General features: G+C 44.4%; 1 protein-coding gene and 1 pseudogene across 1 annotated transcript in view; both read right to left on the bottom strand.

The window, feature by feature from the left end:
• Positions 1–8,798: 8,798 nt before the first annotated feature.
• The window catches only part of CDH13 (cadherin 13), a 993,622-nt gene continuing 978,563 nt past the window's right edge, over positions 8,799–23,857 (bottom strand). The window contains exons 12-14 of the mRNA XM_032389728.1: positions 21,652–21,885; positions 19,167–19,385; positions 8,799–8,861 (exon numbers count right to left, since the gene is read on the bottom strand). Of these exons, the coding sequence (XP_032245619.1) occupies positions 8,854–8,861; positions 19,167–19,385; positions 21,652–21,885 (461 nt within the window). The 3' untranslated portion in view covers positions 8,799–8,853. The remainder of the gene's footprint in view (positions 8,862–19,166; positions 19,386–21,651; positions 21,886–23,857) is intronic.
• Positions 14,495–17,445, bottom strand: LOC116623082 (annotated as a pseudogene).

Genomic DNA, 23,857 nt, shown 5'->3' on the forward strand with positions numbered 1-23,857 from the left:
AACACAAAAAGCAAATAGAAAACAAAACCACTCCAATAAGATGGCCCTGTGTGGTTCTGTGCTACCACTCAGTAGAATGCAGAAAGGGGTCTAGAGAGAGAAGGTTCTAGAGAGAGAAGGTTCTAGAAAGAGAAGATTCTAGAAAGAGAAGGTTCTTGAAAGAGAAGGTTCTAGAAAGAGAAGGACCTGTCACCTTCAGGTACTGGATCTGCGACCTTCTCTTCATGCAGTTTTGCTTGTTTTGTTTCTTTCAAAAGGCATCGAAGTGATTCTGGATGCCTGGTCACAAGTGAGACACGTAACAGGTGGCTCTTCATTCCTCTTTGTGACAGGTGCAGCGTCTCTGTTGGGTCTTACTGAGTCTAAGTCTTTGCTCATCCTTGTTTCTCTCTCCTTTTAACACAGGGCAGCCTCCTGCCTAGACCTTAGGCAGACATACTGTCTACCTAAAAGTTAATCACTTTTTTGGTTTTCATTGTATTTATTTTATTTTATTATTTCTTAAAACCACTTTATTGAGGTATGAGTGCCATGTAAAGAGCTGTACATATTTAATGTATTCAACTCAGCAAGTTTGGGGATAAGAATACGCCCATGAAACCATCACCATCAAGCTCATAAACATACCCATCACCTCCCAAAGTGTCCTCACTTGTTCCCTTTGACCAACATCTCCCCATTTCCCTCACCCCCAGTCCCTGGCAACCACCATTCTACTTTCTGCATCTATGAATTGTGAATTTCAGATTCCACATGTAAGTGAGATCATATATTATTTGTCTCTCTGTGTCTGGCTTGTTTCATTTAGCATAATGCCCTCTGGGTCCATCCCCGTAGTCAGAAATGGCAGGATTTCCTTCTTTTATTTTTATTTTTTTCAAAGATTTATTTATTTGAGAGAGAGAATGAGAGAGCACATGAGAGGGGGGAGGGTCAGAGGGAGAAGCAGACTCCCTGCCGAGCAGGGAGCCCGATGCGGGACTCGATCCAGGGACTCCAGGATCATGACCTGAGCCGAAGGCAGTCGCTTAACCAACTGAGCCACCCAGGCGCCCAGGATTTCCTTCTTTTAAAAGGCTGAATCATAGTCCGTTGTATATATACATATACCACGTTATTTTTATCCATTCATTCCTCGACAGACATCTAGGTTGTTCCCACGCCGTGGCTGTTTGTGAATAGTGCTGCAGTTAACGGGGAGCCCAGTGATCTCTCCAAGATCCTGATTTCAGTTTCTTTGGGTAAATACCCAGCAGCGGGATCGCTGGAGAACATATTAGTTCTCGTTTTCATTTTTCGAGTGCTGTTCCTCTGTGAGCAGGACTGTTGATGGAGACTGTATGCCAGGCCGTAGGATCTGTGGCCAGCTGTTAAGATCCATTGGTGCTATAAGCTCTCCCCTCCACCGCCCCCTTTTCTCTGTTCCTAGCTGTCCCCAGACTATTCAGCAGTGCCGATCCCCCCGATGTTCTTGGCAGGACAAGACACAAGTGGGCGATGTCCTGTGAAGCTGGGGAAGCTTTGGACCGGGAGATCTCTCTTGCCCCTGAGCTCTGCTGCCTCGGAGGAGGGGTGAGGTAACGCTCTTCTTACCTCTTCAGTGCATCTCTCCTCTGGCTTTTTCACTCCACCGAGGTACTGGAACATTTCAGGGGTGTTCCTGGGCTCCCCAGAACATGTTTTCATCTATGGGTGGTTGTTAAAATTGGTATTTCTGTAGTGGGGAAGTGGGGGGTGGGGGAGGGACATGTAAGGACTGGACCCTCCTATTCTGCCATTTTGCTTTGTATTTATTTTGATTGTTACTTTAGTGTACCCCAAGTGATAGTGGCTTTTCATTCATGGTGGTAATATATGATTTTCTTTTAAAATATACCCATTTAAGCAAAAATGATAAATTTAAAATTATACAGTTGAAAACTGTAGTTGTAATTGTAAGGTAGATGCACTGGGGTGGCGGAATTTGCAGAGGTGGGAGAGGGACATCATTAAATCATGAAGATCTTATAGGATTAAAGTTTAGAAAATTCTGGCCTAAGAGAAGACAGGGAAGCAGAGGGTAGAGAGGGGGTGCTTGCTTTGAAATCGCACACTGTTACGTACTTGGCGAAGGGGAAGCATAAGGAAAGGTTGCCGAGCTGCTGTAACAAGTCACTTTTCTCGTGGAGAAATCTCTGGAAGGGTAGTTGGGACTTCCTGCAGGTGCCGAATATCTCTTTTGTATAGAAGAAGCATTCAAGGCACCAGTCCCCCTTCCGCGGGCACAAGGAGGGGGCTGGGCAGGGGCTTCGGGATCCACCTTGTAGGGGTGCAGACCTTGCCGAGGAGCAAAAGTAGGGCTCCATTTCGGAGAGAGGCGTCGAGTTCTGGCAAATTTCCTTTAGAAATGCCTACCTCCTGGCACCAGTCCTCCTCGCTTGGGTTCCCATGTGAAAAGCCAGTTTTGCTGTTATCTCTGGAGTGTGCCCTGGGTTCTTTGTCTTGTGTGGAGGAGCAGGGGAAGGTCTCTTTGAGGCTGTGTTTACATAAGAACAGAAAATTGTTTTATGGAGAAGAATGGTGTGATCCGCAGTGTCCGGATCCATCTTGAGTTGTTTTGCTTTTGGTTTGAAGTGTCGGGTTACTTTCTCATGCTCATTTGTGGCAATTTTCCAAATTAGCGTCTCCGTGATTGGCTGCCAAGGAATCAGTTTCCTATTTATTTACGCAAACTGGCAATTTCCTGGAGACAGATGCCCAGGGAGGAAGGAAATGTTTCAGAGAGACTCTGACTTGCACATTTGGTTTTCTTCTGCTTCCCTTATGCTGTTGTGTCAGATTGTCTTGTCACCGTCAAGTTCATGTGTTGTATACGAGAGGGTACCACCTCGGGGGTTTATTGTGGCCCACAGGTGGCGTGGTGCTGTCTTAGGGTAGAGTGGAAAAATACCGGTGTTGGGAGTCACATGCACCCCTTCTAGGCGAGACCTAGTGTGAGACGGTTTTCACTTGTGAGCCTCGTTGTCACATTGGTGCAGTGGAGATACGGCCTACTCCAATAGTCCATGAATTATATACATGATATATGCAATGCCTAATTATATTTCATATAAATTACATGTTATGTATAATATAATATGTATATACATGCATGCATATGTAAAATATCTGGTTCGTGCGAGGCACTTATTAACTATTAGCACCTTTCCTCTCTTTTGTTAAGGACCTCCCTAAAGTTATCTTGCTTTCTATTCCTATTTATCAAGCTTCTATTTCTATCAATCTCTTATCTATCTTCTTTTTTTTAAAGATTTTTATTTATTTATTTGACAGAGAAAGACACAGTGAGAGAGGGAACACAAGCAGGGGGAGAGGCAGAGGGAGAAGCAGACTCCCCAATGAGCAGGGAGCCCGATGTGGGACTCCATTCCAGGACCCCGGGATCATGACCTGAGCCGAAGGCAGACGCTTAACGACTGAGCCACCCAGGCGCCCCTCTATCTATCTATCTATATCTATCTACCATCTATCTATCTATCTATCTATCTATCTATCTATCTATCTATCTATCTATCTAATCATCTATCTGTTTCTTTCACATCAGAGGGCTCTGACTGTTATGAAGGAAGCAGAGGGAAGAGTTATCAGTCAGGCTAGCACTTGGTTTTAGTCTTGGTCTTTCAACATTATAGGCCAACCAGAGCCCCATTTAAAAAAATATCCCTTTGCTCTGTCGCTGTGTTGAAATGGTACTAAAGACAGTCTAAGACCAAGTACACACATTAAAAATCCCAGATAACCTTTATTTAAATATTTCACAAACAAGTTACAAGTTTCTTTGCAACTACATGGTAAATCAAATGTTAATTTACAGCTCAGGAACTGTAAACAATTCGGCAACTAGGGCCCAAAGGAACTGCATCCACAATAGAATGAAATATTTTAAGATGATAAACTTTTATCCCTTTTAAGTGTTTATGAAAAAAGATTTAAACTTTCTGAAAATTTCTGTCTTGGGGGGGATAAATAATATTTACCACCAGAACAGTGTTGATGTGCGCATGACCACACAGACTCTTTTTCATGTAGCCTTCACTTTCAACTCTTTAATAATCTGAATCCATGTATACTGTAGATAACGAATGACTTTCTTGCTTTCTAAAGGAAAAGCTTTTGAAAAAGTAGCAGAAAATGGAAATTTTCAGCATATACTAACAGTGCTTCCATGTGCTACTTTCTCAAAGGCTTCACAGCTTCATGGTGAAATTTTTGTGGTCTTACTACACCTGTTGCTTCTCACCATATCCCTACCAACCAGCTGACACTTGGAAGCGAAACAAAATGGTTCAAAGGCTTCTCAAGCTCAGCAACCCTCCAACGATTAATATTATGATAGCGATGTTGCATGAGTGATAGGAAGAGGCTTTTCTCCTTACTGAATTTGATGAATATCTAAATTATTTCGGCTTAATTTAGACAGTTAAAGTTCTTATCTGAAGTCCTTGTTTGCATGTTCAATCTCACCATTTTCTTCTGTATCTACCTATTTTGCATATGCTTTTATATAAAGAAGGTCAAAATTACAGAATTTTTTCAGTAGTGGGCTAATCCATCAGCGATGGGAATATGATAAAGGTTAACACATTTGACACAGCAAAAGAACCATTAGTTGCTTTAGACGAAGAGTTATGAAAGTGTCTTACCACCAGACTATGAGAAGTTCCAAATTTCAACAGCCAGATAAGGAAAGAAGTTGGGATGCATCATCTTTGTGAAAAGTGTAGCCAGATCACTGATGATGATGGAGATGGTGATGATTTTATTATTATTTCTTAGTGGTTAGACACAGAAGGTAGTTCATTCTTTCTCAGTGCTCACCTTTCTCTTGGTGTAATTTACCTGTCGATTCGTGCTTATGAACACTTCACACGAACAGGTTAAGGTGCAACATTGAAAAACTCAGAAGTGCTTGGAGATCCTTTAGTTTGTCTGTAGCTGAGCCCAGGGCAAGATCCTGAATGCCCCATGCTACTTCTCCTTAAGCTTTCCCTCCCCTTGGTTGGTTAGGCCGCGAGTGGGTACTTGGGAGGACAAGAATATACTTTCGCACACCTGAGATATCTAATTAATCTAGTAGGAGTCCCTCATGCACCTGTGCACAAGCCATGGGAGGGAAGGGAGGAAATCCTGGGAAATCCTGGAGAAGATGATCTTGTGCAGGAGACATTTCTAAAGTTTACTATGAATTGAGAATGGTGTTAACGGTTCTTGACAGCTCTTAGAACTGAGAAATAGTAGGTCTGTTTACTTCGGTTTGGATAGATAGTCCTGCCAATGGAGGCTTCAGACTAGAGTTTGTCTGGTTTGACTGCACGATTGTGAGTGGCACCGCGACGTAACAGAAATAACAGAGCCCTGTAGCCAAACCACGTGAGTTCTGGAGGTCACTTACCTTGGGCAAGCTATTTGATTTTCCTGTCAGCTTTCTTTATCTGTAAGGTGGAGAAGATAAGAGTCCTTGCCTCATAGGGTTGTTGTAAGGGGTCAGTGAGTTAACAGGTATACGGGATTTTGTACAGTGTGATGCATAGTAAGCAATCAATACATGTAAACCATTATTATTATTATTAGCATCATTAATGCATATTTTTTTTTACCTTGTTCATACACCCCAGGAGAACTGTAGACTCTTTTCTTCAGAACCAACCCGGAGAGCTTATGTATGGGTCCAGCTGCACTAAACCCAGCATCGAACACAGCCTTGTTAATCATGTTGTACTTGCCACCTATTAAGACCGAGACCCAATGTATTTATTTTGGATGACATGCAATGTGACCTAATTCAAGAATTTGACGGTAAATGGTTATGCCATTTATTAGACTGTTTAGAATCACATTTTGGAAATCTGGGATGTTATCAAAATTTCTAAAAATGGTCCTTGAGAATCAAAGTCTTCTCTGATACCTACCACGAAGTTTAACCAGATTTATTTTGCTATCCTGTTCACATTTGCAGGAGCTGGCGGAGAGTCACGGCAGGTACATCTACCTGAAATGATGTTCATTTGGAGGAACTGGCAGTATTGAAGGTAACTTTTTTCTAAATTAGAAAATGTTGGCATGTTTTTGCTAGAACAAGTTATCAGAAATAATTTCTCATATGTAAAATGGAGAGAAAAAGTAATTTTTAATCAACTCAGGTGGTTGATGTATTAATAAAATAGGGAAGATGGTGTGACTGTTCACTCAGTGGAAATAAAATCCTCAGTTTTGTGCTCAGCAATCCAGAAAAGCAACTTCTGGCTCTTACTTACTTTTTTTTTTTTCAATAACTTGGACTAAAATAAAATGCATCGGTAATAATGAAATAATGCTTTGATTCTACTTTTGCTTTCAATAAACAATGTAAATGTGTTTGAGCAAGTTAGAAAACATTCTGCCATTCAGGAAATGCCACCACTTTGGCTTCAAAGAATTGGTCACTTTTTTTTTTTTGAAAGGATTAGAAAGAACTACACAATAGCAGTATCTCTGTCCTGATGAGAACTCTGGAGACAGGGAGCATACTTAAGTAGGGGAAAATTAAGGCATATGTTACTTAATGAAGTCTGCACTTTATTCCTATTTTTCTGTGTTCTAAGCTAAGTTAGGCTGGTGGCTTGATGTGCAAAGTGCAGGAGGGCCTTCTGACTTGAGGGACATGGAGTCTTGCACTTGTTGACCTGAGTGAATTGCCTACTTGACCCCTGGGTTTCTCCCTAGGGATAGCCCAGGTTCACGAAGGAGGCTGAGCTTTCCGACTGTTAGCCAGCCTATGGGCCAGGCTGCTGAGTTTGTCTGAGTCTATAAAGCCAGAAGAGGAAATCTTGTAGAATGTGAGTGTGCAGGCTTGGACCCCCCACCCCCCACCCCCACGCCTCTGGGCCTGCTCCGTGCATGGGTGGAGAATCAGTCTGTCGTGTTCAGGATGCAACATCTCCTGACTGAGCGACTGGACTTGTTCAAGAGAGATAGACCCATGTTCTGGGACTGCAGACAGATGGTTGTGACCGTGTGCCATGCGGTCATCAACCTGAGGATGATCTTGCTCCTCTGTGAATATAGCCATTGTCTTTGCAGCTGATTGCAAAATGGTCAAATTGTTCATTATGATGGACAAAACGGGTGCACGGTCCCAGCTTTGAGTGGGGGCCTCTGGCTTTACAGACTCCCTCAACTAACAGGAGATGTACGGGGGACCCCAGATGACGAGTCCAAACCGTGAACTTGCACTAAGGCAAGACCTCGCATCGGCAACGTGAGACACAACATAGAAATCAGAGAAGAGCTACTGTCCAGCCGTTTTAACCACCAATACCCATTTATTTTAATGGAAAAAAAAAATCTGCATTCTATATGCTCCAAAAAGACTTACTATTGAAACAAATACAATATATGGAACTCTATCTGCATAATTTCACTACAATAAAGACAACATATGACTCCTACTCCCTACAGAAGGCGAACTGAAATCACAGGTGCAAACAGAGATTGCATAAGAAAGCGTGGGTGCGCGCATGTGCGTGTGATTAAAACCTTTAGTAAGCAACTGCACTGAAATATGCTAAGACACTTACCTTACCCTAGTTTGTGGCCAGCTCTAATAAAAAGCCACAGGCTGTCACTAGTTTTATCTGATAGAAAAATTTGGTGTGAGCTTGGATGGTTCTTTACAATTTATCAACAAGAAGATAATCTTAGTACAAGCACGAACTTTCCTCTTTGACATGCTCACAGAATAAAAATCAATTACTTTTCATACATAATGAACATCTTTTATTTTCAGGTTTGCAAACAACGGTAGTCGAGTCACACAAAAGGGTACTTTTAAAACTACCTGTATTTACTCTATTTTATGCCTGTATATATGAAACAAACATGTGTGTGTGCGTGAAGGGATGTCTGTACGTGTGGGTGTGTATGTGTACACACGTGGGCCCTGTCGGCCTCCTCCCACGCGGGTGGGGCCTCCACGATGACGTCTGCAAAGGTCCAGATACCGAGGAGAGACAGATTCTCTGCCATGATCTGTGTCCTTGTAAGAACCGCTGGGACTGGATTCAGGACACCTACAAATGCGGAGGGATGCCCCCGAAAGAATATTTCAGCCCTTTCCTTGGCATTTGATGGTAAAATGTGCTGCTCTGCTCCTCACCACTTTTGCTCGGGATCATGGCATGGGGTGGCAGTGAAAATCGGTTGCAGTCCTTTACTAAAGAAAAAGGACTTGTGTCTCTGCTCTCCCTCTCTGCAGACCTGCCTGGCAGGCGGAGGCGGCACGGAGACCGCCCGGGGCGCTGGAGACGCGTCAGCTCTGGGGTCTGTACGGTGGGTGCCTCGCTCGATGCCGAGGCCCTGGAGGGGACAGCTGCGTAGCTTCTGTCCCTTCTTGTGTAACCTCTCAAGGAAGAATGACATATCAAAACTAAACTCCTTCTGTAGCGTTTCTCTCTATAAATACTGTGTATATACACATACAGATACTCACACATATACAAATACGAACCCACAGACAAAGCTGCATGTGTGGAGTGCTGACTAGCGACATGGCAACGCATCAGAAAATGTAGTCACTGTCTCTGCTCCCAGAAGGTCAAGTTATATGCTGTGATCTTTAAACATTCAGGGAAATTCAGAAGATTCCATTAATTAAAGGAGAAATGGTGAAGTACAGACCCAGTGAAGTCGCAAAGAAAACAATAATCTGAAACAATTGAGGCCTAGGTGTGAAGTTTGAGAGCTGTAAACTGCAATCTTCAGATTTGGATTTTTTTTTTTTTCCTTTTTCCTGTTGCTAGGGAAACTTGGTAGTCAAGCTTCAGATATCAGGAGTTCTCACAGACCTGAATGGGAAAGATTGAGAGTTAAGTCAAGGAAGAGCACAACTTGATTCAAAGCGTTTTAGCTAAGCACTAGATAAATGGCTGACGTGGTGTAATAAACACATTTATAACACGGCACTACCTGGGGGAAATTTTTTTTTTTCCTTTGGCGTAACATTTGAAGCGAGCGTGAATAGTTCTGCCGGTTTATGTCTTAAACAGCTGGATTGGTCTGAAAACGCTCATGCCAAACGCCTCATCTCAGACCCACAGGGTCGACTGCCTCTGTGACCCTGAACTCTGTCCCTTGCACAGTAGCCCAGAACTCGTCCATTTTAGGGACAGGTTGACTTGGTAGCTGAGAGACTGATTGTCATCCCAGATACTATTTTTTGGTCACAGGGAAGAGCAAGAGAGCTACTGGTCGTTCTTCAGACAGGGCGTATGAGTTTCCTCCGGCTGCTATAACAAATGGCCTCGAACTGAGTGGCTTGAAATAACAAAATGTATTCTCTTAGCATTCTGGAGGCTGGAAGTCCAAAAATGAGTCCTACGGGGGCTAGAATCGAGGTGTTGGCAGAGCTGTGTTCCTTTTGGGGGCTCCAGTGGGGAAGCCGCTTCCGTGCCTCTTGCAGCTTCCGGAAGCTGCCTGCATTTGTCTCATGACCCCTTCCTCCACCTTGATGGCCTGGACTGTCTTGTCCAAGATTATTGAGGTCACCCAAACTGTGTTTATTCTCTAAGATGTACACCAGCCCGGGGTCTCCCCTCTGCCGGATAATAGCATGAGCAGGAATAGCTCGGTTCTCTGATGCTTTTGCTTAATGATGATTATATCTTGGCTTTATACAGGGAAATGGTACTACTAAAACTTGTGTTATAATCAAAGAAATAAACATGCGTAAAGGTCAACCTACTACGTAAGTGTAGTTCATTCTGGAATGAACCGATGGCTAGAATATAATGGATTAACTTTGTAAAGCTTGGGCCTTTTCTTTCAAAACCTGCTGAGGGGCGGATCAGTGTGACAAACTCACCCACCTACTCTGTACCCCTTTGGCTTTTAGAGGTTAATCCTCTCACTTATCTGCTTGGAAAATTTAAAGCAGCTTCTCTAAATCAGATAAAAAAGTCTTTTTAATGTGACTCAAGTGTAAGCAACATGATACTGGTTAAGGCTAAAGGTGATTCCTTTGCAGTTAGGAGTCTCCAGGACGCATTTAATTTCTTTTTTCCAGCTGACTTTTTCACTGTCCTGGCCACCATTATCGTAAACTCTGGTTACTTGGGCTGCATTGCTGGTGTCCTGCCACATTCACCCATATCTGAAGAAAGACTTGAATATATTCAATGGCATCATGAATTTTATTTAAAAATATCCTCCATCTGTTTTGTTTCTTAAATTCCACATATGAATGAAATCATGTAATACTTCTCTTTATCTGACTGACTTATTTTGCTTAGTGCCATCCTTTAGTTCCTTACCTTCTACTTCCATCCATGTCATTGCAAATGGCAGGATTTCATTCTTTTTGATGGATGAGTAGTATTCCATTGTCTATACATACCACATCTTCTTTATCCATTTATCTGTCAATGGACATTTGGGCTCTTTCCATAGTTTGGCCATTGTGGACATTGCTGCTATAAACATTGGGGTGCAGGTGTCCCTTCGGATCACTATGTTTGTACCATTTGGGTAAATACTTAATTGTGCAATTGCTGGGTCGTATTTGTAACTTTTTGAGGAACCTCCATACTGTTTTCCAGAGTGGCTGCACCAGTTTGCATTCCCACCAACATTGTAAGAGGGCTCTTTTTTCTCCACATCCTCGCCAACATCTGTTGTTTCCTGAGTTGTTAATTTTAGCCATTCTGACTGGTGTGAGGGGGTATCTCATTGTGGTTTTGATTTGTATTCCCAGCGATGAGTGATGTTGAGCATCTTTTCATGTGTCCGATGGTCATCCGGATGTCTTCTTTGGAGAAATGTCTGTTCACGTCTTCTCCCCATTTCTTGACTGGATTTTTTGCTTTTTGGCTGTTGAGTTTGATAAGTTCTTTGTAATTTTGGATACTATCTGATAAGACATTTGCATATATCTTCTCCCATTCTATAGGTTGCCTTTTAGTTTTGCTGACTGTTTCCTTGCTGTGCAAAAGCTTTTTATCTTGATGAAGTCCCAATAGTTCATTTTTGCTTTTGTTTCTCTTGCCTTTGGAGACATGTCTAAATCCTTAAGGAATTTCTGCAAATGTGCACTGATAGGAATGTAACCTCTGCCCATCTGTAAATTATACCAGCATTTCTAAATATGTCACCCAAGAAGTGATTCGGGGAAGTGCGAAAAAGTGAATCTTCATCTCAGACCTCTCCTCTCCCAGCATTGATCCATACCCTCAAGGCTACTTGGCCACAGTTCTCTTTGAGTCATGACAGCCTCTGAAGGGCTACTCATAATTCGGGCTTTGGTTTCATGACCACGCTGCCTCCCCCAACCTTGAGAACCCACATCCTCCCTAGGAGGTAACCACGTTACATCAAGACCCACACATCTCCCCTCATCTCTTCTCTGACCCCCAGCCCAATGTTCCTGATCAGGACATGGTTTTCTAATAGAAGGCTGAAGCAGATATCAACGGAGAGCAGATGCTTGGCAGGACCTGTCAGGCTCCTCTCCCTGGTTCCCCAAGCATACCTTAGGTTCTACATCACTGCCATGGAACTGGGACCTTTCCTAAATTCATAATAGCTGATGTCAAAACATTTCCTCTCAAAAGCATGGGCAGTGCCCCACAAGGACATGCACATGGATGTTCATGGCAGCATTATTCATACAATCCCCAAACTGGAAAACAACTCAAATATCCATCAACTGGTGAGTGCATTTTTTAAAATGTGGTATATCCATACAGTGAAATACTACTCAATAATAAAAAAAAACTACTGATAGGGGTGCCTGGGTGGCTCAGTCGTTAAGCGTCTGCCTTTGGCTCAGGTCATGATCCTGGGATCGAGCCCCTCATCGGGCTCCCTGCTTGGCGGGAAGCCTGCTTCTCCTTCACCCACTCCCCCTGCTTGTGTTCCCTCTCTCACTGTGTCTCTCTCTGTCAAATAAATAAATAAAATCTTTAAAAAAACTGTATATATAAAAAAGCAAAAACAAAAAAACTACTGATACATGCCTCAACATGAATGAACCTCGAAAGCATTATGCTAAGTGATAGACATCCGATGAAAAGGACTACATATTTTATGATGCCATTCAAATCAAATGTCCAGGCAAGGAATAACTATAGACAGAAAGATCAGAAATTGCCCAGGGCTGGGATAGGGGCAAGGTCTGATTGTAAAGGGGCACAAGGTAACTTTATACAGTAATGGAAATGTCTTAAAACTAGATTCTGGTGTTATAGAATGCTATACATTTACCAGAATCAGTATAGTAGATAAATTAATGAGAGCAGGTAAATTTTATGTTATGTAAATTATACCTCAATAAAGCTGCTAAAAAACATTTTCCAGTGTGGTGTTAATAACTTAAAATAATAATTTTGGTCACTGAGGAAAAAAAATTGACTGAATAAAACCCACTAAATTAAAAAAGTCTCCAGTCCCTGTTTAAGTCAATTCAGACTGTAACATAAGTGATCCTACCTCTGAGGGCTATTGACTTGATTACATGAGATAGTCTATATAATTTACATAAAGCTCTTAGCTTTGCATGTACGTGGCACTTAGAAGCCCTAGGAGGTCAACTGTCATTATCCATGCAGTTGCACTCCTTCAAGGGGCCATAGCTTCTGTGTAAAGCACAACACAGGGCCATCTGCAGGCAGAGGGCAGCCTGCTCCACCTGGGTTGGGTGCTTCCCAGGCCCTGTCTCTGCCCAGAACACATTTCACAATAAAAAGGAACAAAATATTGATACACTCAACGACATGGACTGTATGATTCCATGTATAGAAAATTCTAGAAAGGCAAGCAGGTAATCAGACAAGGCAGACCAATGAGGGTCTGGATTCAGGGGAGGGGATCAATAGCAAAGGCACACAAGGAAACTGTACCTTGGTATTTGGTGTGGCTACACAATTGTGTACATTTACCAAAATGCATCCAACGGTACCCTTAGAAATGGGTGAATTCTATGTCCAAATAATACCTTCACAAAAACCATTAGAATTAAAAGTATTTTCAGTGGCTGTTTTGCTCATCTTGGTCACGTCTTTAAACTTTTTCATTGTGATTGAGGTTACAGTTCAATTCTCCCTCCTCGCCAATGTAGAGACATGTAATTTTGGTACTTGTTAATATGGTTCACCTGACACGTCTTTTTATGTTCTTGATATTGCTGATTGATTAAGCCTAAAACAATGTTCAAAAAGGTTTCAGGATGATATTCTTTCCTGGAGCTGCCTGAGTCATACCACACAGAGCCCTACAAACCCCCCGCCCCGACACAGCCTAAGAGAGATACCAGCCCTTCACTGAGAGGGTCTTAGGGCGAGCACAGCACAGCTCTTCAGTGTCAGCAACACATACCTTCAACAACAAAACTGGCAGTAAAATTAATTCCATTTACATTTTTTATTACGTCCAATGTCATTAGTTTTATTCCCTTTAGTTGTAGCTGTCAGAGAAGGAGATGCAGACCCCTCAGTTCTAGGCTGTCATAACCAGCTGAAATGTTTTTACTACTTTCTCCCACGAGGAGGCAGTCTAAGGGTGAATGCTGGCCTCACCGCTTGCCCAGCTTGGGACCTCTCTGAGCATCAGTTTTCTCATCTATAAAGTGGGATAAAATCTCCTGGCCAATGAAGAAAATAAAAAAAGCCATGGGACATTAGGGTGTTTGGTTCATGCTAGTCTACCTGGATCTCAGTGTTATTTGAAGGGAGGAGAAAACACCACACCCATGTTGTATGGTGTGATCGCTGTAGTTTTACGAGCAAGGCTTCAAAGAAGGGGTTTGCACACATGATTTTGACGTTACCTACAGGGGGACAGCTCTGTGTTCCTAGCAAGGGATGGCTCCTTTTGTGAGAACAAGAAGCACATTTGACATCTCAACCATAGTATGCACACATCTGTCTTTTCTCGATGATACTATTTTGAGTATAAAATGAACGTAAGTTCTTTAGGAGTTACCAGGCGATTCTGCCCTGGATTAGTTGTGATCCTGGTGATCAGGTGAGAGAGAGAAGTGGGCAATCTTTGGGAATCTGCTCACTACTGACCTCTGTAGGCCACGGGTCTCCAAAGTAGGGGGCACAGGAAAAACCCTGGTTGAGGAGAGGAAAATGCTGCTCCATTGTTTATATTCCCCTTAATCTACACAATTAGGTTAAGTCTTACTAATATTTAATATATGGATTGCTAGTGGCAGACATGCGTATTATTATAAAAAATATTGTATAAATATGCACAGACACTGGGTCCGTGTGCTGGAGGCCAGTGTCACCTGGGATGTGGGTTCCACAGGTCGGATGGGCCCAGAAATCTGTATTTCAACAAGCAGAGGTAGGAAGTCTCCATCCTATTAAAATAGGTAAAAATTACAACCTTCTCCCAGGACTGGGGAGGAGTGATTGCATCCTTTGAAAGGAAAGGAGGGTTAAAAGAGGAGACTACAGAGCAGACTTTTTAGCTTCTTTCACAAACACATGTAGGCAGAGGGATTCAGGTGCGTGGAGCTGTACGCACATGCTCCAAATTCGGACACGGAGTCCACCAAGCCAGGGAAGGGCTGGAAATAATCCACAAGGGAAATATGGGGTGACAGGTAGCTCTGACATCAGAACAGACTGCTGTCCTCATAGGACAGGGAGAAAAGATTTATCCCCCCAGTGAACAATGTGGTTCAGTTCTATTCTTTTAGTTGCCCCCCACCATTTCACTGAGTGATGTTTAGAAACTTTTTAAATGGGTCGGTGCCATCCAGGAGAGAATTATGCTGTTAAAACAGCCACCGGGAAATGGCCGCAGATGGTTCCTGGGCTGTTCTGGGTCTGAAGGAGAGGTTTCCTAACTCTCCCAAGCAGAGAAGGGCGTGCCATCGAACCTGCCTCCTTCACCCTTATCCTTCAAACAGACAGGATGGGAGGACCACAGCAGGGAACATCAGGTAGTTCTCAGGTAGCAGCTATGATGTGCCGGATCTCTCCACCCTTCCTGGTTCTCTCAAGAACAAAAGGAATTCTGTTTTCTCAGGAAGGCTTTAATTTCTCCTCCCAACTGGGCACAGTGCTTAAAGTGGTGTCCATGACCCAGAAGCCACTCCCACTTTTATTTTCTTCTTCTTCTTCTTCTTTTTGGTGGTATCCCCATCTCCATCTCCTGGATCGCCCAACTCTCTAGAGCAGCTTTGGCCTTCTTATCCTTCTTCTTCCTCTTTTCCTTCTTCACTCTCTCACTGCCGCTTCGGGGCTTTTACCACTTTGGCCACCACCTCTCTCTCTCTCTATTTATTTGAGAGAGAGAGAGAGAGCGTGCATGTGTGAGCCAGGGGAGAGAGAGAGGTGGGGGAGAGAGAGAGAGAGAGAGAGAAGCAGACTCCCTGCTGAGTGCAGAGCCCAACGCAGGGCTCAGTCTCACAACCCCAGAGATCATGATCTGAGCCGAATTCGAGAGTCAGATATTCAGCCGACTGAGCCACGAGGCGCCCCTCTCTTTGTGGTCACTGTGGTCCACATATTCCTGCATCCTGGTGGCAGGCGTGCTGTTTGTGGCCTTGCCATGCTGACCCAGAAGGCCCTGCTTGATCATCAGCGTCTTCTGACTTCCCTTGGACCTAAACCCCACTTCTGAGGGTAAGTGTGTCTCTCCATGATTCCTCTCTTGATCTTGGCTACCATACCCTGGTCCCAGGTAGAGATCACTGCTGTGGTCATTAATACAACAGCCACGCAGACTGCTTCCCCTTTGGTGGTGATGACCACCATCTCCTGAGTGACTTTGATGCCATCCTCAAACCGAAGAACCCCTAGAAGCATGATCTTTGCCCCATAGCAGATTGTGGTCACTGCACTGTCTTCCATCACCAGCCACTGATGAGAAGGCAGCAGCTTTTCCAAGGGTGAACAGCTTGCCGCGGATAAGCCTCATCCCTGTGGCTGTCATGCAATCGCTGGGCATTGAGCACATCGGGCATTGCCACCAGATGGTCCTTTCCACTCATTACCCCAGAATGAACCCTCTGAAGTTCCTGCATCTGACCACCCACTCCCAATAATGAAGTAAGGTGCACACATAGCATCTGAATATAGGTTCCGGCCTCACAACTCCAGATTCCTAGTCTTCTTTCAGGATCATACTCGACTATCTTGCTCTTGTATATGGTCTGCACTCAGAGTTGCCTCTTTCCTGCAGCAATAAGTGGGGGTCCCTAGAATAAGTCACCTGTCAGGGTTCCTAGGGCACCACAAAGTTGAGTGCTCCCTTCAAGAGCACTGTGTAGCTGGACAATTCCCACATACTCTTTGCATAAACTCTGTTGGGATTTCAACAAGTGAGTGGCTTGTTCTATGCACACGATTAAACAAGCCACTCCCATTGGGATCCAGAATACCACTGCATCCTGTCTTCTACACCCAAAGTATCCACTGGATCCAGGCTACCACCTCATGGGAAGAGGGGCTGGAGGTGCTTGTCAAGATGAATGAAAGCTGTCCTAATATAGTCCCCAGTCTCCCACTTCAGAGGATTTGAACCACAAGGAAGAGGCGTGTAGTGTGTTGTCCTCATATTCAGCTTATTAAAGTCCTGGAGCAACAGGGGCCACTGAGATGTGTCCATCTGAGCCACCTCGGACTCTCGTGTGATAAGAAATTCTTCAGTGTATTGTATTTATGCTACATCTTCTTCTGGTGTAGCATAAGTCTGATGACTTCCGCTCCTTTTTCTTCTTACATTTCTTCGGCAAACTAAATACTTCCTCGTCCACCATGTTCAGGAAGTCTCCATTTTAAAAACTCACTGGCAGTCTAGAGTAGCAAAGTGTCATTGAGAGTCAGGCTTTGATGTTGTGATAACTGGGTTTATGGAGACTGATGTGTGAGTGACCACTCAATTACCATCTCTTTCTCTGTGTACACACACGTTTGTGTGCCCGTGCGCACGCACACACACACACACACGGACACATGCACGACACACTTTTTTCTTTACAGTCACACAAGAAGTACAGCCCTCCAGTTTACCCAGGCTCTGTTCTGTGTGAGTTCCAGTGACTCCTAGAAACCACACCTAGTGCTGGGCTTGCTGTCTGTCCAGCACTGACTTGAGAAGCTGGTGGAAAACAGATTCCAGATGTTTACTGCAATAGAATTGATCAGAGAAGGACATTGTAAATAATCCTGATGTGTCTGTTGACTGGGGAATACACTGCACAGTGTTCATATGACAGATTCTCTGTATCAGTTAAAATGAAAGGACTGGGGCAGGGGCAACCTACAGCTGTTGGGCTAGAGTGTGTTTGTGCGGCTCTTGAGCTCAGAATGGTTTCCCATGTTTAAAGAGTGGGGAAAAACAAAAGAGAGAAACAACAACAAAAGAGCAATAAAAAGGAATATGTGACAAAGCTGATATGGTCCACAGAGCCCAAAATATTTGCTGCCCAGCCCTTTCTGGTAAAAGTTTGCCAACCCCCAAGTTAGAAGAACATAGAAGAACCTTGGAAATGCAATGTGGGGAGGAAGAAAAGCAAGTTACAGAACATCATGCTCAGGGTAACATGAATTACATAAAATTTTATAAGCTGCACAAAATAGAACTATAAGTGGTGTGTGTGCGTGCGTGCGTGTGTGTGTGTGTGTGTGTAGTAAACATATAAAATAACATCTGGGGGCGGGCACCTGGATGGCTCAGTCGGTTAAGCATCTGCTTTGGGCTCAGGTCATGATCTCAGCAGCCTAAGATAAAACCCTGAGTCGGGCTCCCTGCTCAGCGCAGAGTCTTCTCCATCTGCCCCTCCCCCTTACGCATGTGTGTACACACAATCTCTCTCAAATAAATAAATAAAAATGTTTAAAAAATAAAAAAACAAAATAACATCTGGAACACTCTAAGTCATTATAGTATTTTCTCTGGGGAGAAAGAATAGGAAATGAAACTGGGGAGAAAAATATAGGGGATTTCACCTTTATCTGTAATAGTTTATTTCTTGAAAAGAAAGGAAAAAGAAAGAAAAAAAGAAGAAAGAAAAAGAGAAGAAAAGAAAGGGAAGAGTATATTTTCTTTCATCCATCCTTTCTTCTTTCCATTTATCCATCCATCATTATCTATCCATCCATTCAACCATCCATCCATCCATCTATCCATTCTATCCATCCATCCACCCATCCATCCTTCTATCTGTCCATCCATCCATCCTTCTATCCATCCATCCATCCTTCCATCCACCCATTTGTCCTTCCATCCCATTCATCCATCCAAAGAGACACTTTTCATTGTAAGATGTTCTCCTTAGCTCTGCCCCAGGATGCTGGCCCAGCACAGAGCTTTATACACAGTAAATGTCTGAGGTTGGAATGTGTGACTTCCTGTTGACCCCACTTACCACTGTCACCGGGAAGTCATAACTTCTGTTCCTTTTTTTCCCCAATCAGCAATTTCTCAAGTTCCCAATTCACACTTACACTGATAACCTTCTCAAAATATAAATACCAAAGCCCAAGAAGATGTGAATGGCATTACCTACATGTACGTAATTGCTAAGGTTAACGTTGGGCTAGTACTCCATGCATAGGAAATATCTGATACATATATCTATTCATTTTATGCTCACTTTATATTACTCAGCATAACAATTCATTTGTTTAAAATTACGCTTCATTATATTACAGCCATTACTACCAGTCAGCGGGAAAAAAAAGTATGAATTATGCATTTATCTCTTTTCCTACAGCCCAGCCTCCCTCCGTGAATTCTCACGACTGTTCTTAAAAAGGCAGAGTACCTACTTTAACCTTGCCGAAGATTCTTCTGCACAATGCAGAGAGAAATAAGGCCCTGGTAGACCAGTTCCCTAACGTGGCACGTTCTTATTAGCCTAAATTTGGTGTCATCAGCAGGGCATTTTCTCGTTACCTGGTCTGTGGGTTGCCCTGAATGTCTTTGCACAATTCCCCAGACTGGCTGGCGGGGGGACATGAAGACACCTTCCAACAGTAGTTGGAACACTTTTACACGAAACACTATTATACAGACATAAACCAAGAATGAACGCTTCCTCGGGAATGAATTTTTTGGAAAGCTCTGTGGAAAACAGGGGCTCGGGGGAAGTTAGGTGTTCGCGCTTGTGCATGCGCCAGAGCTGGGTTACTTACAAGCCAAACTGAAGAGGGACATGAGCAGGACTGAGGTCACGCTGAAGTGCAGGGCCCCCGCCGCGTTGCAGTCCACTTTGGAGTTCTTGCAGGAGCACACTTGTACCCTGAGGTCAGTGATGTTCGTCATGGGTGGTTTCCCTGAATCTGTCACCATGATGGGCAGGTGGTAGTTGGCTTTGTTCAGGTTTTGAAGAAGGCTTACCAGGGCGTGCGTATCTGGGGGAGATAAGGAGGACCTTCGTGAGAGAGGGTTAGACTTTCCCAAATAAAAGGGTGAGGTTTTGGCGATGAAAACCACACCAATCAGGCTTTGCGTATTGGTTTGTAACCACGGGCATGTTTAAATTCCTTAAAAATTCAAATTCATCTCCTCAGTTGTGCTAACCACACCTCAAGTGTCCAGCAACCACGTGTGGCTGGTGGCTGTGGCATCCGATGGTGCCGGATAGAACATTCCATGGCCAAGGAGTCCTGTGGTTCAGTGCTGTGATAATCTATTTCAAGGGGACCCACTTTTGTGAAGGTGACTGCCTACTAAGAACTCCTCCCTGCAGATTTATGACACCGATAAAACTATCTTTGCCAAGATCACATTCGACATCCGGAAAAACTGACTTAAAAACCCATTTTCCCATCGTCACAGTGTGCACCTTAACTATATACAATTTTTATTTGTTAACTACACGTCAATGAAGGTGGAAAAAGTAAAAAAGAGAAAAAAAATGAAATGATCAGCTGAGCGCATTTTTATTTAAGAATCCAAATTCGAATAATCAAAATAAATTCTTAGACCAAAAGGAAAAAAAAACCAACCACTCCAAAACCATCCACTCACTCTAAACGTGGACACGACCCCTGGATGTGGCCATGGGGACAGGTTCCATAGCCTACAGCTTTATTGGTCCTCAGCCACAGCTCTGGATCTGGGTGGGAATGTGACACACCACCCCAGCAGGGGCACTGAGATTTCGGCCCCTGTTTGCTGGGAGTGTGTGCTGTGAGCCTGGCCTTGGGCAGCGTGTAAAGTGGCCACCCCACCTGGACCCGGTGTTTAGCCTCGGGCTATTCTCTTTTCAGTAACTCAGATGACTAGTGATTTTTTTTTTTTTAGAGAGAGAGAGAGAGAGAGAGAGGGAGCCCATGAGTGGGGGAAGGGGCAGAGGGAGAAGGAGCATCTCAAGCAGACTCCGCACTGAATGTGGAGCCTGACGCGGGGTTCAGCCTCACACCCCTGAGATCATGACCCGAGCCCAACTGACTGAGCCACCCAGGTGCCACCCCCTCTTTTTTTTTGACTCTCCCCTTTCTGGGCATGAACAGTGCTAGGTATTAAAAAAAATACCAAAACTGGGACCAGGAAAAGAACTGAAAAGTCAGCTGTCTCTTAAATAAAACCATGAGGAAAACAGAGCAATAACATGAAAACAGAAACAGATGAAGTGTCAGCCTGACCAGAAGGAGAAGCAGCAGAAATAACCAACGTGTGTAGTCACCGCAGTTGCGTGATGGGTTAATGCAAGGAACAATCTTCCCATCTCACTCGTGTGGACGAGAAACTTGAGTAAGAAAGTTCCAGCTGGGACTCTCTGGAGAGAGCCGGTGGTGGTTATTCCAATCCGCTGTAGCCACAAAAACTAGCAAAGGAAGCGTGCTAACCCCTCAGACAAGAGGAGGGCTGTTTTAATTAAAAGTAATCAGCATAACAGAACTCATTCTTTAAAAAGCAATAAAATAGACAAACAGGCAAATGGAATCAATAACAAGAGGAAGGCTCTAGTAAAATGAGATATGAGATAAGGCCATTCAATACATATGAGATTTTTTAATAGAAAATTTTATGTACAATTGTACAACCCATTTTCAAGACTTAATGAAATTAGTAATTCCCAATCCCACTCGAAAATTCTACTGCTGGTGGATGAGGAGGATACCCTGGCTGGGTCAGTTGCGGGGGAAGTTCACTGCTGGAGAGAGTGTGCGTCCAGTGCGTGGGTTCTGGTTTTTTACTTTATTGCAAAACAAGGTGAACTTCATAGTGAGTTCACATTTGCCACAGGGAGGGAAGCACGTGCTTGTGGATACAGGGATGCTGCCGAATTGAGCACGTATGGAAAATGTCAGGCCGAGTTTTGAATTCCACCTTCCCACATGAAAAGACTGGTAGAAAGGGACATGGCTTGCAAGTCTCACAGGTCAGGGACAGGACAGATGCACGACGATATCACGGTTGAACATCAAAGCCACAGCTGTTGCAAAGATAAAGCTAATTTTGAGGAAGTCTCCCACGTAAAGCGCAAGGTGGAGGGTTAGAGGCTAAGACTCTACAAAGATTGTTCTACCAGCGTAGGATGGAGAGCATAGGATGCAGAGCATGGAGGAAAGGAGAGAGGAGGAGGGAGGAACAGTGTGAAAAGGAAGACAAGCCAGGGAAACGAGGCTTCAAAGCCAGAGGAACAGCCACAGAACGTGTAACCCGACTTACTATTGATCTTGGAGACCTTCCAGACTTTATCGGGAACAGCTTGTTTGTGGATCTCAAATTTGAAAGGGTCTGTATTTGGGTGAAGATCCTTATCTGATGCTCCCAAAATCACGACGCTGAGGTTTTTGGCATCATCACAGACTTCAGCGACTGTGGGGTAAATGAAGGGGGCGTTGTCGTTCACGTCCTCCAGAGTGATCAGCAAAGTTCCGGTCCCAGTAGCGGGAGGGTTGCCTATGGGGAAGGAGGGAGAGGTTAGCACGCAGCTGGGCCCAGGCCAGAGCAATCTGCCACAGTGCTTTCCTCCAGGGCCCGTGACACCTTTATTATCGCTAATAGGGTTCGAACAGGACTGACCGAATAGCTTACATATTTGTATCAAGTGTAGTGGCCCTTTCTCATATATAGAACTTTTAATTTAAATTCTTTAGCCTTTACCTAACTTAGAATGCGAAGCTTCTAGCACACAAGCCATCCTAACACGCTGAAAGCAAAGAATGGATATAATAAATAGGACCTTTTCTTGCTTAGCGGATGAAACCTTTTATCTAAATAGCCAGGTATTCACAGGTGTTGATGGTACGGGGAGGATGGAGGCCCCATGAGAGAAGACTGGGTTTGTATGTGTGAAAAAGCTCTGTCTAACTGGGTAGATGACTGCAGAGAGCGAGCGAGCTAATCCAGGTTTTGAAGACTCAGAGTGAGTTTATTTACCTTTCCCTAAATTTATTTTTAATCATCTAGACATCAGAGGTTTTCTCTGGGGACGAGGCACTCATTAACAGTTCCTAATTTCTGTGAGAAAAATCAGATCCAAATTCACAGGCCACAGATCACAAGCATACAGATTTGCCCTATTCCAAAAAGGATTTGGTGCACCTCTCAAATCCGGTACTCGAATTTTATGCCTAACCTAAGGTCTGGCTCCATTTTATTTTTCCTATCCTCATGTGCACTTCCAAGCCCAATTTTATTTCACCTCACACACTATTTCTTGAAACGCGCATCAAGTTTCAAGTTGAGTTCTCAATCACATGGGGGTTCGCAGGGTAGTGAGTATTTGAGCTCCGGGTGCATGTGTCCAGTGCAAGACAAGGCGAGGTCTGACAGATTCTGCAGGTGAAGACGTGGCGAGTCCTTTTCAGATTCAGGCTGGTTAATCCGTCCTGACCTAGACAGTAAAAGGGCGAGCAGGCAGAGGTTGTCCTTGTGCAGGTGACACTAAGCACACGGGGCCAGGTATCTGCAGCCCTGTTGCTGAGGGGCCACTTGGAAGCTGCTTCCCAGCACTTTTGGGCCCCTCGCAGGGCCAGGCAGGAAGCCTCATCCCTCATCGGCCCAGAAGGATGTGAGAAGCTGTCCGGTGACAGCCTCCCGGGGGGACCCAGGGAGGCCAGTGGGAAATGGACCATCGCAGCTCCTACAAGTCTCCTGTGCCTACTGTGCTGGGAGGATCATGAGACATCTGCCGACACTCAGACTGGCTATGGCTCAAGCCTTCTCTCCCGGTCTACGTGGTGTAGGCAGTGTCACCTGGCGCCATCATGGGCTGTTAGAGTGCATGGGAGGAGCAAGCAGACAAGCCCTGAGATGTCTGGGAGAGCTTGGGGCCTGACTTTCACAACCAGCTGCTGGTACTGAGTCTCCAGACCACATGAAGTCACCGGAGGTTTTTCAGAGAGGCAGTGGGCCAATCTGATCTGATTTTTAGAAACACACGTGGTATTGGCAGGAGATGTTGGACAATGGAGGCAGGCAGACCAGCAACAGATTGAGGCATGATGTGAGCAGTTTGAATAAGAAAGAAATGTCTTATCTTGGTTATCAGGCACTTGGATGAGGCTGCGGGGGGGGGGGGGGGGGGGGGGAACCCCCCCCCCCAAACAGAAAGTAGTGGGGAGTGGAAAGACATGAGTTCAGCTCCGACTGTGCTAACAGCCCCTCAGATTCAGTGCACCCGTCTAGAAGCACGCAGAGCTTAAGAGACTTGCCGGCACTGGGTAGTGACTGAGGACCTGTCCGCATAGATGCTTTGAAAGGGTCCTAGCCAATCAGGTTACCCAACGTGATAGGGCAGAAGGGCAGGGGGGTGGGGGCCTAGGAAACCCCAGAGTTGAAAGAGCAGCTGGTGGTTTGCAGAAGACAGAGGGGACGCAAATTGGAAGAGGGGGCAATGAACAGCCGTGAAATGCGTCGTGATGCCCCA

The sequence above is a fragment of the Phoca vitulina genome, unplaced genomic scaffold (assembly GCF_004348235.1).
Source record: "Phoca vitulina isolate PV1807 unplaced genomic scaffold, GSC_HSeal_1.0 scaffold56, whole genome shotgun sequence".
Taxonomy (NCBI): Eukaryota; Metazoa; Chordata; class Mammalia; order Carnivora; family Phocidae; genus Phoca; species Phoca vitulina.